General features: G+C 42.7%; 1 protein-coding gene across 1 annotated transcript in view; it reads right to left on the bottom strand.

The window, feature by feature from the left end:
• Positions 1-11,496, bottom strand: part of LOC144482106 (scavenger receptor cysteine-rich type 1 protein M130-like) — a 37,454-nt gene extending 25,958 nt beyond the window's left edge. The window contains exons 1-3 of the mRNA XM_078201342.1: positions 11,457-11,496; positions 7,529-8,173; positions 6,106-6,360 (exon numbers count right to left, since the gene is read on the bottom strand). Of these exons, the coding sequence (XP_078057468.1) occupies positions 6,106-6,360; positions 7,529-8,173; positions 11,457-11,496 (940 nt within the window). The remainder of the gene's footprint in view (positions 1-6,105; positions 6,361-7,528; positions 8,174-11,456) is intronic.
• Between the last annotated feature and the right edge of the window lie 608 nt (positions 11,497-12,104).

Below are 12,104 nucleotides of genomic sequence, written 5' to 3'. Positions count from 1 at the left end.
GCTCCTTTTTGCAATAGCTGACAGAAATTTAAGAAGAGCATTCAGCCTTATATTTTTCACCAGTGAATACGTTTTGAAGAAATATTCAATTTGATGCCAATACCAAGCACAGTACAATGTTGGGGAAATTAAAGGAACACATATCTGCCATACATTCGAAATGTACTTAAAACTGAATATTACGTGACGCATTTAAGATGTCTGATGAATTATTCTCAAAGCAACAAAACTCACCTGCTATATTTCCCAGGATCACGCAGGAAAAGAACGTGAAATGTATTGTTTTAGAAGGTCCTCATGTTAGATAGAGGGCTCTAGAATTTTGAAGCAGACCAATGCGCCATGGCTTGTGTAAGTAGCAGGATGGATGGAACCTTACCTGCTGCCGTTCAATTAGATTGCTTGCCTGGGGATCATTTAATTCCTTGAGATTTGCTTGCAAATCGATTGCAGCGTGTTTAATCCTAATTTTGACATCTGCCTCATCAGTAATAAAGAGGAGTTGTGTTGCTAAAGCAATCGTTGCGCAGATTTCATCAACTGACCTGTTCTGTCACCTGTGGCATTTAAGTGCGTGGTCAATGTTGATTCCCTTACCATTACCGAAAGAGATGTTGCAGCAAATAACTGAAACAATAGCCAATTAATGTCAACTGAGGGGACTAGACGTAGAAGGGTATGGAAATTGAGAACAGTGCTGATGTGGTGATTTGGGAAGGTTTTCTGGCAGAAGCGAATGTTGACAGAGCTGGAAACTTAACGCCATTGCTCGGGGAAGGAAGGCAAGAGGGTGTGTGCAACATCAGATCAATGAACTCAAATGAAATTGAATGTAAAAGACAGCAAATACATATTTATTTAACAAGGTGCGCAAGTGGCAAATTGTTCCCTCTGCACTTAACCATGAGATAAACCTACGAAATATATATATTTTTAGATCTCAATGATTCAATTTTATATGAGTGCTCACTTGGCAAGTTATGTAACCGTATGGTTAATGAAGCGAACGAAAAGTTAATGACGCACTTCTGGATGAAGTTCTTGAGGTTTTGCACGGTTAGTGATAGGGCACAGTACTACTCATTTGACAATGAATGGTACATCAAATATGCAGAAAGGAGACCCAACTTCGAAGTAAATAAAAATATGTATCAAATTACCCAGCAACAAACGTCATTTTGATAACTTCCTCATTTAAAAAGTGATTGCGGATTATTGGTAACGTTTGATGAGGCCAGTGTCAAAACGATTTGAACTGTTAGACTGGTTTGGATATGCTTTTGTTCGTGGGAATGGCAATAATGTCATTTCCTTTGGTTTTATTCATTACAGGGATTGTTTGGGTTTTTTTGTTTGTACTCACTGGAGCAAATCACATTGACATCGTTTCTGTGTGTGCACTCGTGTTGAGTTACTGGAGAAAGAGGACAATGGAACAGACTTGTCTCATTCCCTTTACATTCCAAGCGATTCCTCCGTATGAGACCAGTGCCCTGTCGAAACTGGACGCGTCTTGGTAGATTCACAGCGACTCCACATTGCAGCTGAGCACAGACCACATCTGCGGCATTGCAATCCCAGTGAAGATCACACACTGTTTCCCAGTGTTCAGCGTGCTGGATTTCCAATCTACCCGAGCATCGGGACTCTCCATCTGCTCGTGCAGCATTTCGGCGACCTGAGTAATATCAATTCACGAGAGTGCAATTTACTTATCAATGACCACTTATCACATAGCTCATCAACATGAATTTGTCAGATTTCGTTCTTAGTTTGATTGGATTTCCGTCCAATAGCAATTGTTCAGCACCGAGACCACCTCCCAATGCCTAATGTTCCTCCACCATCACACCCGGCCAACGCTTCTGTTTGAAATATCACTGTACGCTTGTCGGTACTATATTTTTATTCTGACGAATCCAATGCGATCAGTGTGATGTAAAAAATAAACACTATCCCCACTGAAAGCTCTGCAAGCATCTATGAAGAGAAAAAATGAGAAATCCAAGACAAATAATCTCTTTCAGATCGAAACCAATGTATTTTTTGCTCCCTTTTCATTTCTTTAATGTTTTCATTCAGAACCCAGACAGCAACATTAGGCGTCACATTTCACTTTCATTTTTACCCTGTGTTGAACGAGAGAAACTTGAGTATCTGGAATAACCATAGTCCCTACAGTCATCCCAGCCTGCAACATTGTCTACACGTGATTATATTTCAATCGAACACTTGAATCCAAAATGACGCTGAAGTGTTATTTCTGCAGCTGACATTAAGTTGCAACTATTGATGAAACAAAAGGAAATTAGGGACAGAGTAAGTCCGTGAAACTCTACGTGTTAGTGTAGTCAGAACAAGAAATGCAGTGGCCAGGTACGTATAACATTTCCGTTCAGTACGACATTCATGTCTAGTCAGCTGGACTGTAATGGGAGAACAGTTTGGCACAATAATATAATGTGGAGATGCCGGCGTTGGACTGGGGTAAACACAGTAAGAAGTTTAACAACACCAGGTTAAAGTCCAACAGGTTTATTTGGTAGCAAAAGCCACACAAGCTTTCGAAGCTCGAAGCCCCTTCTTCAGGTGAGTGGGAATTCTGTTCACAAACAGAGCTTATAAAGACACAGACTCAATTTACATTGTACTTTAGTAAAGCGTTTGACAAAGTCCCTCATGGTAGGCTAGTGAAAAAGGTTGGATCCCATGGGATAAAGGGGGAGGTGGCTAGATGGGTGGAGAACTGGCTTGGTCATAGAAGACAGAGGGTGGTAGTGGAAGGGTCTTTTTCCGGCTGGAGGCCTGTGACTACTGGTGTACCGCAGGGCTCTGTATTGGGACCTCTGCTGTTTGTGATTTATATAAATGATCTGGAAGAAGGAGTAACTGGGGTGACCAGTAAGTTTGCGGACGACACAAAACTGGCAGGACTTGCAGACAGTGAGGAACATAGTCAGAGGCTACAGAAGGATATAGATAGGCTGGAAATTTGGGGAAGGAAATGGCAGATGGAGTTCAATCCTGATAAATGCGAAGTGATGCATATTGGTGGGAATAATGTAGGGAGGAGCTACACGATAAATGGAAGAACCATAAAGGGTGTAGAGACGCAGAGGGACCTGGGTGTGCAAGTCCACAGATCTTTGAAGGTGACGTCACAGGTGGAGAAGGTGGTGAAGAAGGCATATGGCATGCTTGCCTTTATAGGACGGGGCATAGAGTATAAAAGTTGGGGTCTGATGTTGCAGATGTATAGAACGTTGGTTCGGCCGCATTTGGAATACTGCGTCCAGTTCTGGTCGCCACACTACCAGAAGGACGTGGAGGCTTTGGAGCGAGTACAGAGGAGGTTTACCAGGATGTTGCCTGGTATGGAGGGGCTTGGTTATGAGGAGAGATTGGGGAAACTGGGGTTGTTCTCCTTGGAAAGACGGAGGATGAGGGGAGACTTAATAGAGGTGTATAAAATTATGAAAGGCATGGATAGGGTGAACGGTGGGAAGCTTTTCCCCGGGTCGGTGGTGACGTTCACGAGGGGTCATAGGTTCAAGGTGAAGGGGGGGAGGTTTAACACAGATATCAGAAGGACATATTTCACACAGAGGGTCGTGGGGGCCTGGAATGTGTTGCCGGGCAAGGTGGTGGAGGCGGACACACTGGGAACGTTTAAGACTTATCTAGACAGCTATATGAACGGAGTGGGAATGGAGGGATACAAAAGAGTGGTCTAGTTTGGACCAGGGAGCGGCGCGGGCTAATTGTTCCTTGTTTCTCGTTTTAAGGCTTCATTCTATGATCATCTTGCTGGTGCCAGTACAGAGCGAGACTGCGGATAGTTGGGAACCTGTCTCGGGGGCAGGGAATTCATATGGTGTTCGTGGAAGTGGAAATGAATAGGGTTGGGAAGCATTTTCTGATCAGGGCCATTGTGATCTCCTGGACTCGTTTCGATCGCCTCAGGGGGTCGGAGAGGAATTTCCCAGATTTTTTTTCCCCATATTGGCCCTGGGGTTTTTCACTCTGGGTTTTCGCCTCTCCCTGGAGATCACATGGTCTGGAATGGGGGGGGGGGGGTGGGGGTGAGTTAATAGGTTGTGATGAACAAAGCATCGTAGCTGTGAGGGACAGCTCGGTGGATAGGATATTAGGATGTAGATAGGCTGGAAAATTGGGCGGGGATCCTGGATTCAGGATTCAATCCTGGACCGGGGAGCGGCGCGGGCTTGGAGGGCCGAAGGGCCTGTTCCTGTGCTGTATTGTTCTTTGTTTGTTCTTTGTTTGTACATGAATAATGGTTGGAATGCGAATACTTACAACTAATCAAGTCTTTAAGAAACAAAACAATGGGAGTGGAGAGAGCATCAAGACAGGCTAAAAAGATGTGTATTGTCTCCAGACAAGACAGCCAGTGAAACTCTGCAGGTCCACGCAACTGTGGGAGTTACAAATAGTGTGACATGAATCCAATATCCCGGTTGAGGCCGTCCTCGTGTGTGCGGAACTTGGCTATCAGTTTCTGCTCAGCGACTCTGCGCTGTCGTGTGTCGCGAAGACGCTGCGACAACGGGTGAATGAACACCGCTCGACAATCACCAGGCAAGACTGTTCTCTTCCTGTTGGGGAGCACTTCAGCGGTCACGGGCATTCGGCCTCTGATATTCGGGTAAGCGTTCTCCAAGGTGGCCTTCGCGACACACGACAGCGCAGAGTCGCTGAGCAGAAACTGATAGCCAAGTTCCGCATACACGAGGACGGCCTCAACCGCGATATTGGGTTCATGTCACACTATTTGTAACTCCCACAGTTGCGTGGACCTGCAGAGTTTCACTGGCTGTCTTGTTTCTTAAAGACTTGATTAGTTGTGGGTATTCGCATTCCAACCATTATTCATGTAAATTGAGTCTGTGTCTTTATAAGCTCTGTTTGTGAACAAAATTCCCACTCACCTGAAGAAGCGGCTTAGAGCTTCGAAAGCTTGTGTGGCTTTTGCTACCAAATAAACCTGTTGGACTTTAACCTGGTGTTGTTAAACTTCTTACAATAATATAAAACAGACTTAGATACCATCTGAGTCATGAGCGCAAATCAGGCCTCTAAACTGTCTTCTGAACAGAAATTGAGTTTAGCCACGCCAGGTCAATACCTCTGCCCTCACTTTTTATTCCCCTCTCATCCATACCCGCACCCACGTTTCAAGAATTCAGTATTCGTAAATTGAAAGATAGTGGAAAGGGCAAATGCCTCAGCCACATTAAATGGACTGCAGTTGCTGAAGAAGACAGCATGACACCACTTTTTCTAGGGCAGTTAGGGATGGACAGGAGTGCGATAAGAACTCGAGAACCCTGAGTGAGATGTTGCTTTGGAGGGTCGGTGCAGAATCGATGGGCCAAATGACCTCCTTCTGCACTGTATGAATTCTGTGATTGACGAAATATAGAGGAAGCTCGTTATTCGGGAATGTATATGAATCACTCTGCAATTATAGCAGAGCAGTATTCGGTTTTCTTTTCAAAATTCTCAGCGCTGTCGAAGCCAATGGCTTCTCTTCCTCGGTTATTATAAATTGTGCTGTGCCCGGCAGTGATCCAGCCATTCGCTTTTGCATGTAGGAGGAACCTGAGCAGTGAGTCCAGAGGCGCATTAAGTCAACCTTCCTGTCGCCCAATTAAATATTGCAACAAATTTATTATTGCAAAAGTAATCTAATCAGTAATGGATTATTATAGTCATTCAAGTAATATTGTATTTGTTTTCGTCCAGAAATTGTTGCAATGTTGCAGCAAACCGCGCAGGAACGCGTCCCTGTTATTAAATCGCGACATTATTAATAAGAGTGTTCGGGAATACCACATAGGAGCAGTGATCTGTTATTCACTTCCTCGACACTGCACCGCTATTCTATAAGACAATGTCTGGCTTATTCGTATTTAGATATATGCATTACGACCTTCACTCAATAACGTTTGATCCCTTTGTCCAATAATCATCTATCGAACTGTCTTAAAAAAGAAAGCTCCGCATTTGTCCGCTGCCTTCTGAGGCAGACCACGTAGTATTTGTGGATAAGACATTAATTTCCCGAATTATCAGGGTTTGTACCTGAACAGATTACTGCAAAATCTTGCTGGTGTCCACAACCTTCTCGACCAATCACAGGCCCTGACCCTGGACCAAAATGAGAGATAAGCGGCATCGCTGTGACAGAACCACAATCCAACAGCTGGCAAACAGCTTCCGCCTCAGGTGATGACCATGCCTCATCTTTGCAAACTGTTCCCCAGTTTCCATTCCAATAAATCTCCAGCCTCCCAGCACAGGGATGGCTTCCATTCAGCAGCCTGGGCAGTGTACTTCCTGAGAAATATATTTGGATACACATAATTCTGAAACTATTTTCGATGAAAAATTCGAGAAAATGTCGGCAAAACTCAACATTAATCCCATATCGTTATTGATCAACGTCACATGGCACATTTAATCGCATGAACTCTATCGTCCCCCTGTGTGCGAAAGTGCTGGAGATATCAGTTTTAACGTAGTTGCTATTCTATTAATTATTTTTTTAGATATCACTGTATGTTGCCTTGCTTTCTTTTCAACAATGAAAATGTCACTGAAATGCTGCAGTCTAACCATTTCTTACGAAGTAAAATGCTTATTGAATTATATCACAAATAATATTTGTCCTATTGATATTAATTATTTTCTAATTATGCTAACAGAAACTTGGCCTTTTATCTTTCCGACACATGCTTAATAAACTGTCCGATTTCAACATTTCAACTGTACATTCCTGTCACCTGGCTGTGTTTGTGGAACCTGATGAGATTTAATATTAGGAAGTTATTGCAAACAAGGGAATCCCATCAAACTCAGTTTAAGAATTGGCCATCTCTATTCTGTGGGACAAATGGTCATTCTGTTCACACCCCGAGAATATGCAGTGGAGAGAAATTAGAAGGATTTGTTTGGGACATTCGGAATCTGCCAAATCAGCGCGAAATCGGATAGGTAACTGAAGACATTCGGTTGGGACAATGGAAGATAGGTGTGCAAAAGATGTATGGATTGTCAGCTTCAATGTGGCTATGTGCTTAAAGAGAGACTTACGAATGTTCATAAGCATTCCACTGGAAAATTATTCACAAAATACACAAGCAGTTGATCAGCAAACGTCATTTCCGTTTACGTAGTCACATCCCACTTAATATACATTTTGTAAATCGCCAACGAATCAACTGTGAGTGAGGCCGGGAGAGCAATGTGGGTCAGGGACACTGATGAATTGTGTTTTCTTTCTCAATCTGTCCCAGGGACGTGTCTGTGTTTCTTATGACCAATCTGTGTTTCCATCTCTGAGTGCACGGCATAAATATTCAAATGCGAATCAATATATCATGAAATTTGCATCTTACTATGTCTCTTCATTCTCAGCTACCCATACTAACTGCTGATCCATTGGAGCTCAGAAACTTCCTTGGCCGACTTCACCTTCATGTACGCGATCAGACGCACCACAAACGGCCAATGCAACCAAGAACTTTTGGTTGATCAATGCCTGGGAGCGGCTGCTGGCTTCGCGAATGGAAATTTAAACTGTGATTGTGACATTCCCCGCAATCTAGCTCAGCGGCTGTGGCTTTCGGGAAAACTTCACTGGACGACGTGATGAGCGGTAAAGGACAAATATTTACGTACTGCTTACAGAGGGGTTTGTTCATTCTAATATGAATGCAACATGAGTATGCGCTGACAAATTGGACAATGACTATCATTCCATTTCTGGTGACGGACAGTTCCAGGTTAGTTCCCTCGTCGTCGGGAAAATAAAACATGGAGAAAGCAGAAAAGTAAATACCTGAGCAGATGACAGAGGCATCATAGGAATGTGACAAGTCATATCGCGACCATCCACCTGACTGACATTTCCGCAGGGCGTTCTCGTTCCCTCTGCACTGAACATTGTAGGTCACAATGTATCCGGATCCTTCGCCAAAGTAAGCCCCACGGGGAGCAGAGAGTGCAGTCCCACAGCCGAGCTCCCGACACACAACAGCAGCATCTGCCAGGTCCCAGGGAGAATCTTCCACAGTCCCCCACTGCCCTAAGTAGCGAATCTCCAATCTCCCAACGCATTCACTGATCCCGCTCACCAGTCGTAGTTTTTCTGTCCAGTACAAATGATAGCAAGATTCAAAACCAGTTAAACCCCCAGTCTCCCAGCACAGGGACAACACATTCACGATTATAATGAAGAATCAATCTGCCAGTTGGACTATCCTAGGTTCGCAATAAAGGACGAAATTAATTTGAAACATGAAACAATAGAAAGATAAATATATGGAAACCACGTGAGTGAGCAGGTACCAGGAGTCAGAGAGAAGATTCCGCCAAGGCAGCTGCTCAAGAAGAATCTTGGTCGCTGTGGGCCCGGAATTTATTCTGTATTCCAAGGAGAGCTGACGGGGAACGGGACGAGCAGGGTGACAGTGCTCTTAATCACCTTGATTGGCACTGATTGATAGAAAACCGTTCTCAGAGTCCCAGGAATGCTTGGGCCCGGAGTGAATGCTGAAATGCACCTGTCTCTGGCAGTCAATAAGAAAGGCTGGTGTGTGACCTTCTTGTCTGCACGTCAATGTTGCTGAGATAGAAAGCATAGCCCTTTTGTCAGAGACAGTCGTGTGAGTGAAGAGAACCCTACAACCTCTGCACTGAAGGGAACCACCTCAATTGTCACTATGCATGAACATAACAGCAGTCCCTCAACTGGGATGACACACCTTCCGGAAATGCCCGGACGAGCCTCTCTTCTTGTGATTGCTAAAGGGCAGGGGCGCTGTTTACTGACCAGAAATGCACTGAGATTCTCGGCCAGTCTCTGGATGTAATGATCTGGATTGGAAATGATAGAATCAGATAATGTGTAAATAAAGGGCAATTACCTCGACGTTGACTGTTTCCGGGTCCGCCTGTAATGAAATGCTGAGAGTTGGAGTTTGCCCAGGCTCGGAATGAGTGAAGGTTTCATTTAAATACACCAAATGGCTGTGGAAAAAAAATCCCTTCACTTTGCAGAAGTGGCATCTGTGATTTCATTAGATTCGCATGAAACAATATATACAATTCCTGCAGAAATCCAACATTGGTAATGTGATAGAAGAAGGCGAATTGTTTTCACAGATACACACTGATAACTTGGTACAGTCTCTCTTTGTCGTGTCTGTGGTTGGGTCTCTTGTTTGAACAGTGCAAATGCGGTTGCGTTTGGGCTGTTCATTTTGGAAGAGTCGACTGAAACACCATAGTGTTGCCATCCCTGCAGAGAATAATGACATTTAAAAGACGATATTACAGTTTTTAATTCTGAATACCATTGACCAATTATCCCTGATGGTAGTCAATGACCGAAAAAGAACATATTTTGGCTGTAATACGATATTAGAATCTACAGCGAGTAACATTTAATTATATTCGGGATAATGTTCAGAATGTTAACAGTTCTGGGAGGATTCTTCAATATATTTGACTTTTCATATTCTCCTTCGCTAATACTTGCAGCCCATGACCATTTAGATAAATAGCTTGATTTGCTGCTTGATTGCTAATCAATTCAAATTTCAGTTGGCCTTATTGCGGCTGCTGATACTCAAAGACTCACGGGCGACACGGTAGCACACTGGTTAGCACTGCTGTTTCACAGCTCCAGGGACCTGGGTTCGATTCCCGGCTTGGATCAAAGTCTGTGTGGAGTTTGCACACTCTCCTCGTCTCTGCGTGGATTTGGTCCGGGTTTGCATGTGCTCGTCTCTGCGTGGATTTGGTCCGGGTTTCCTCCCACAGTCCAAAGATGTGCGGGTGAGGTTGATTGGCCATGCTTAAAAAAAATGGCCCTAGTGTCCTGAGTTGCGTAGGTTAGAGGGATTAGCGGGCGGGATATGGGGATAGGGCCTGGGTGGGATTGCGGTCGGTACAGACTCGATGGCCGAATGGCCTCTTTCTGCACTGTATGGTTTCTATGGTTCTAATTCGCTCACTGGCATTCTCTGCTCTCATTAACCTACAGCGACTCTGAAACATCAATGCTTCCTGTTATTTGGAACTAAGAGTATTTGTCAACTAAAATCAATAGGTGTCAGTAAAAGTGGTGCTGGAACTGATTATAATCGCCAACAAAATACAATGAAAAAGAAGAATATTTAAGGCTGATGTAAAATGTTGGAAATTATGTTTATTAAAACAGGACATTTCTGAAAAGAGAAGGATAGATTCGGACAATTCAGAAGTTAGCTCTGTTGTGATCTTTTGATTAGAGCACATGGTTACTGTGTTGTTTTACATTCATGTTTTTCAATTCGGATTCGAGCAGCTCCCTGTTAAATATTGTTTTGCTGGATGTCCTGAGAACGTTACTTTTAACCATACATTTGAGACAATGTTAAAATACTGGCCAAAAGGAACACACACTATACAAATATGACCAGTTGTACGAATCACATAACTTTCAATAATTATGTATTCAAATAATCAGCTCTTGACTGAATAAATATTTTCCTGGTTGTAAAATCAGAAAACTCTAATCACTATAACTGTAACCATGAATTCCGTTTTACTGCACGACATAATGTAAATACCTAACAAGTGAGCAGAGACTAATGAACATAAGAAATATGAGCAGGAGTAAGGCACAGATCTAATTCATGCTGCGGATATAATTGAAATCAATGATAATGTCATTCCTAACCTATTCCGTCAACTTTAGGCTAGCAAACAAGTTTATCTCCAGAGATTGTGAAATTTTGATAAGACATACAGAAAAGATATTGGCCATTATGTAAGGTGATACAGAAAAAAACGTATGGCCAAAGTGATATGGGCCATTAACAAAGAGTCTGTGAAGACGATTAATTATCGGAAAGAACTGAACATAAAAATATATGAAATAAAAGATGCCATTGAATGATATAGTTCAGAATGTTGGAGGCCATCAATAACCAGACATAATTGTTCATGCAATCCATGTACGTGAAATCAGTGGTATTATTTTGAATGTTCTCGCTGCTATGTCAGTCTTAATATTTAATAGCAAGAAAGCTATTTTTTCCTTCCTCCCCTGAATACATATCTGCAGCATACTTTTTCTGAATATTCTAAATTCAGTGCAAGTGATTTTAAATTAATAACTTTAATTCCCTGCGCCACACGAAAATTCTAGTTTGAAATCCCATTGACAGAATGGTTGGTGTGGGAGGAGTCGGCACAGCTGCAGTTTTCCCCCTGGATTCTGATTTAGAACTCGCAATATTCTGACACTGAGCTCTCTCTCTCTCTTCCTATCTGTCTGGAAATCGCAAGAGGATAAATCCCCCTCCAGGCTGACGGCAAGGAAAATGGGAAATAAAATCGCCTATTTCAAACGGTAGAGCTGAAAGTCAAATAACACTACATACGTATTAACTTGTGAATTTTCCTCGACACAAACTGTTCCATATTCGCTACAGATGATCATTCATCGGAATTAAATGCGCACTTTTCATGTTCATTGATTTTGATCAGCTGTCGATTGGTAAAAACGATTCATGGTGCAACATGCATTTCAGTCAAACGCAGGAGTAAACTGCCAAGTACATGCTACATTCCGTGTCCATTCACTCCGCCGCTTGCTGAGTGGAATCAGTATTTTAAATGGGCATATTTGACAAAAATGAATGATTTCTTTCCTTCTGCCATGAGGTGAAGAGTGAAATTGTTTACTTTAATGGCAAAACTCATGCTTAAAACAAATCTTGGAAAATTCTATTCGAAATTTCAACAGCAGCAAGAGAGATAATTTACCTAATTTTGTCATAGGCAATACTTTTGCATTATATAATTCATTGGAACTGATTAAGCAACATTCTAATTTTGCAAATGTGAATATTAGATTTTAACATTTTACGGACTGCAGCCCATTTTTGCTGCCACTACGACTCTTTCAGATGCATAATAGACAGGAACTGCAAACCCGAACACATCGTGCAGGAAGCAAAGTTGTTAAAATGTGGAGTGTGGAGGGAAAGTTAACTCCCTGAATGCAGAACATCAACCAAACCAGCACA

The sequence above is a fragment of the Mustelus asterias genome (genome assembly GCF_964213995.1).
Source record: "Mustelus asterias chromosome 26 unlocalized genomic scaffold, sMusAst1.hap1.1 SUPER_26_unloc_16, whole genome shotgun sequence".
Classification (NCBI taxonomy): domain Eukaryota; kingdom Metazoa; phylum Chordata; class Chondrichthyes; order Carcharhiniformes; family Triakidae; genus Mustelus; species Mustelus asterias.
The sequence above is the reverse complement of the archived record's forward strand: the minus strand, read 5'-3'. Positions and strand labels throughout refer to the sequence as shown.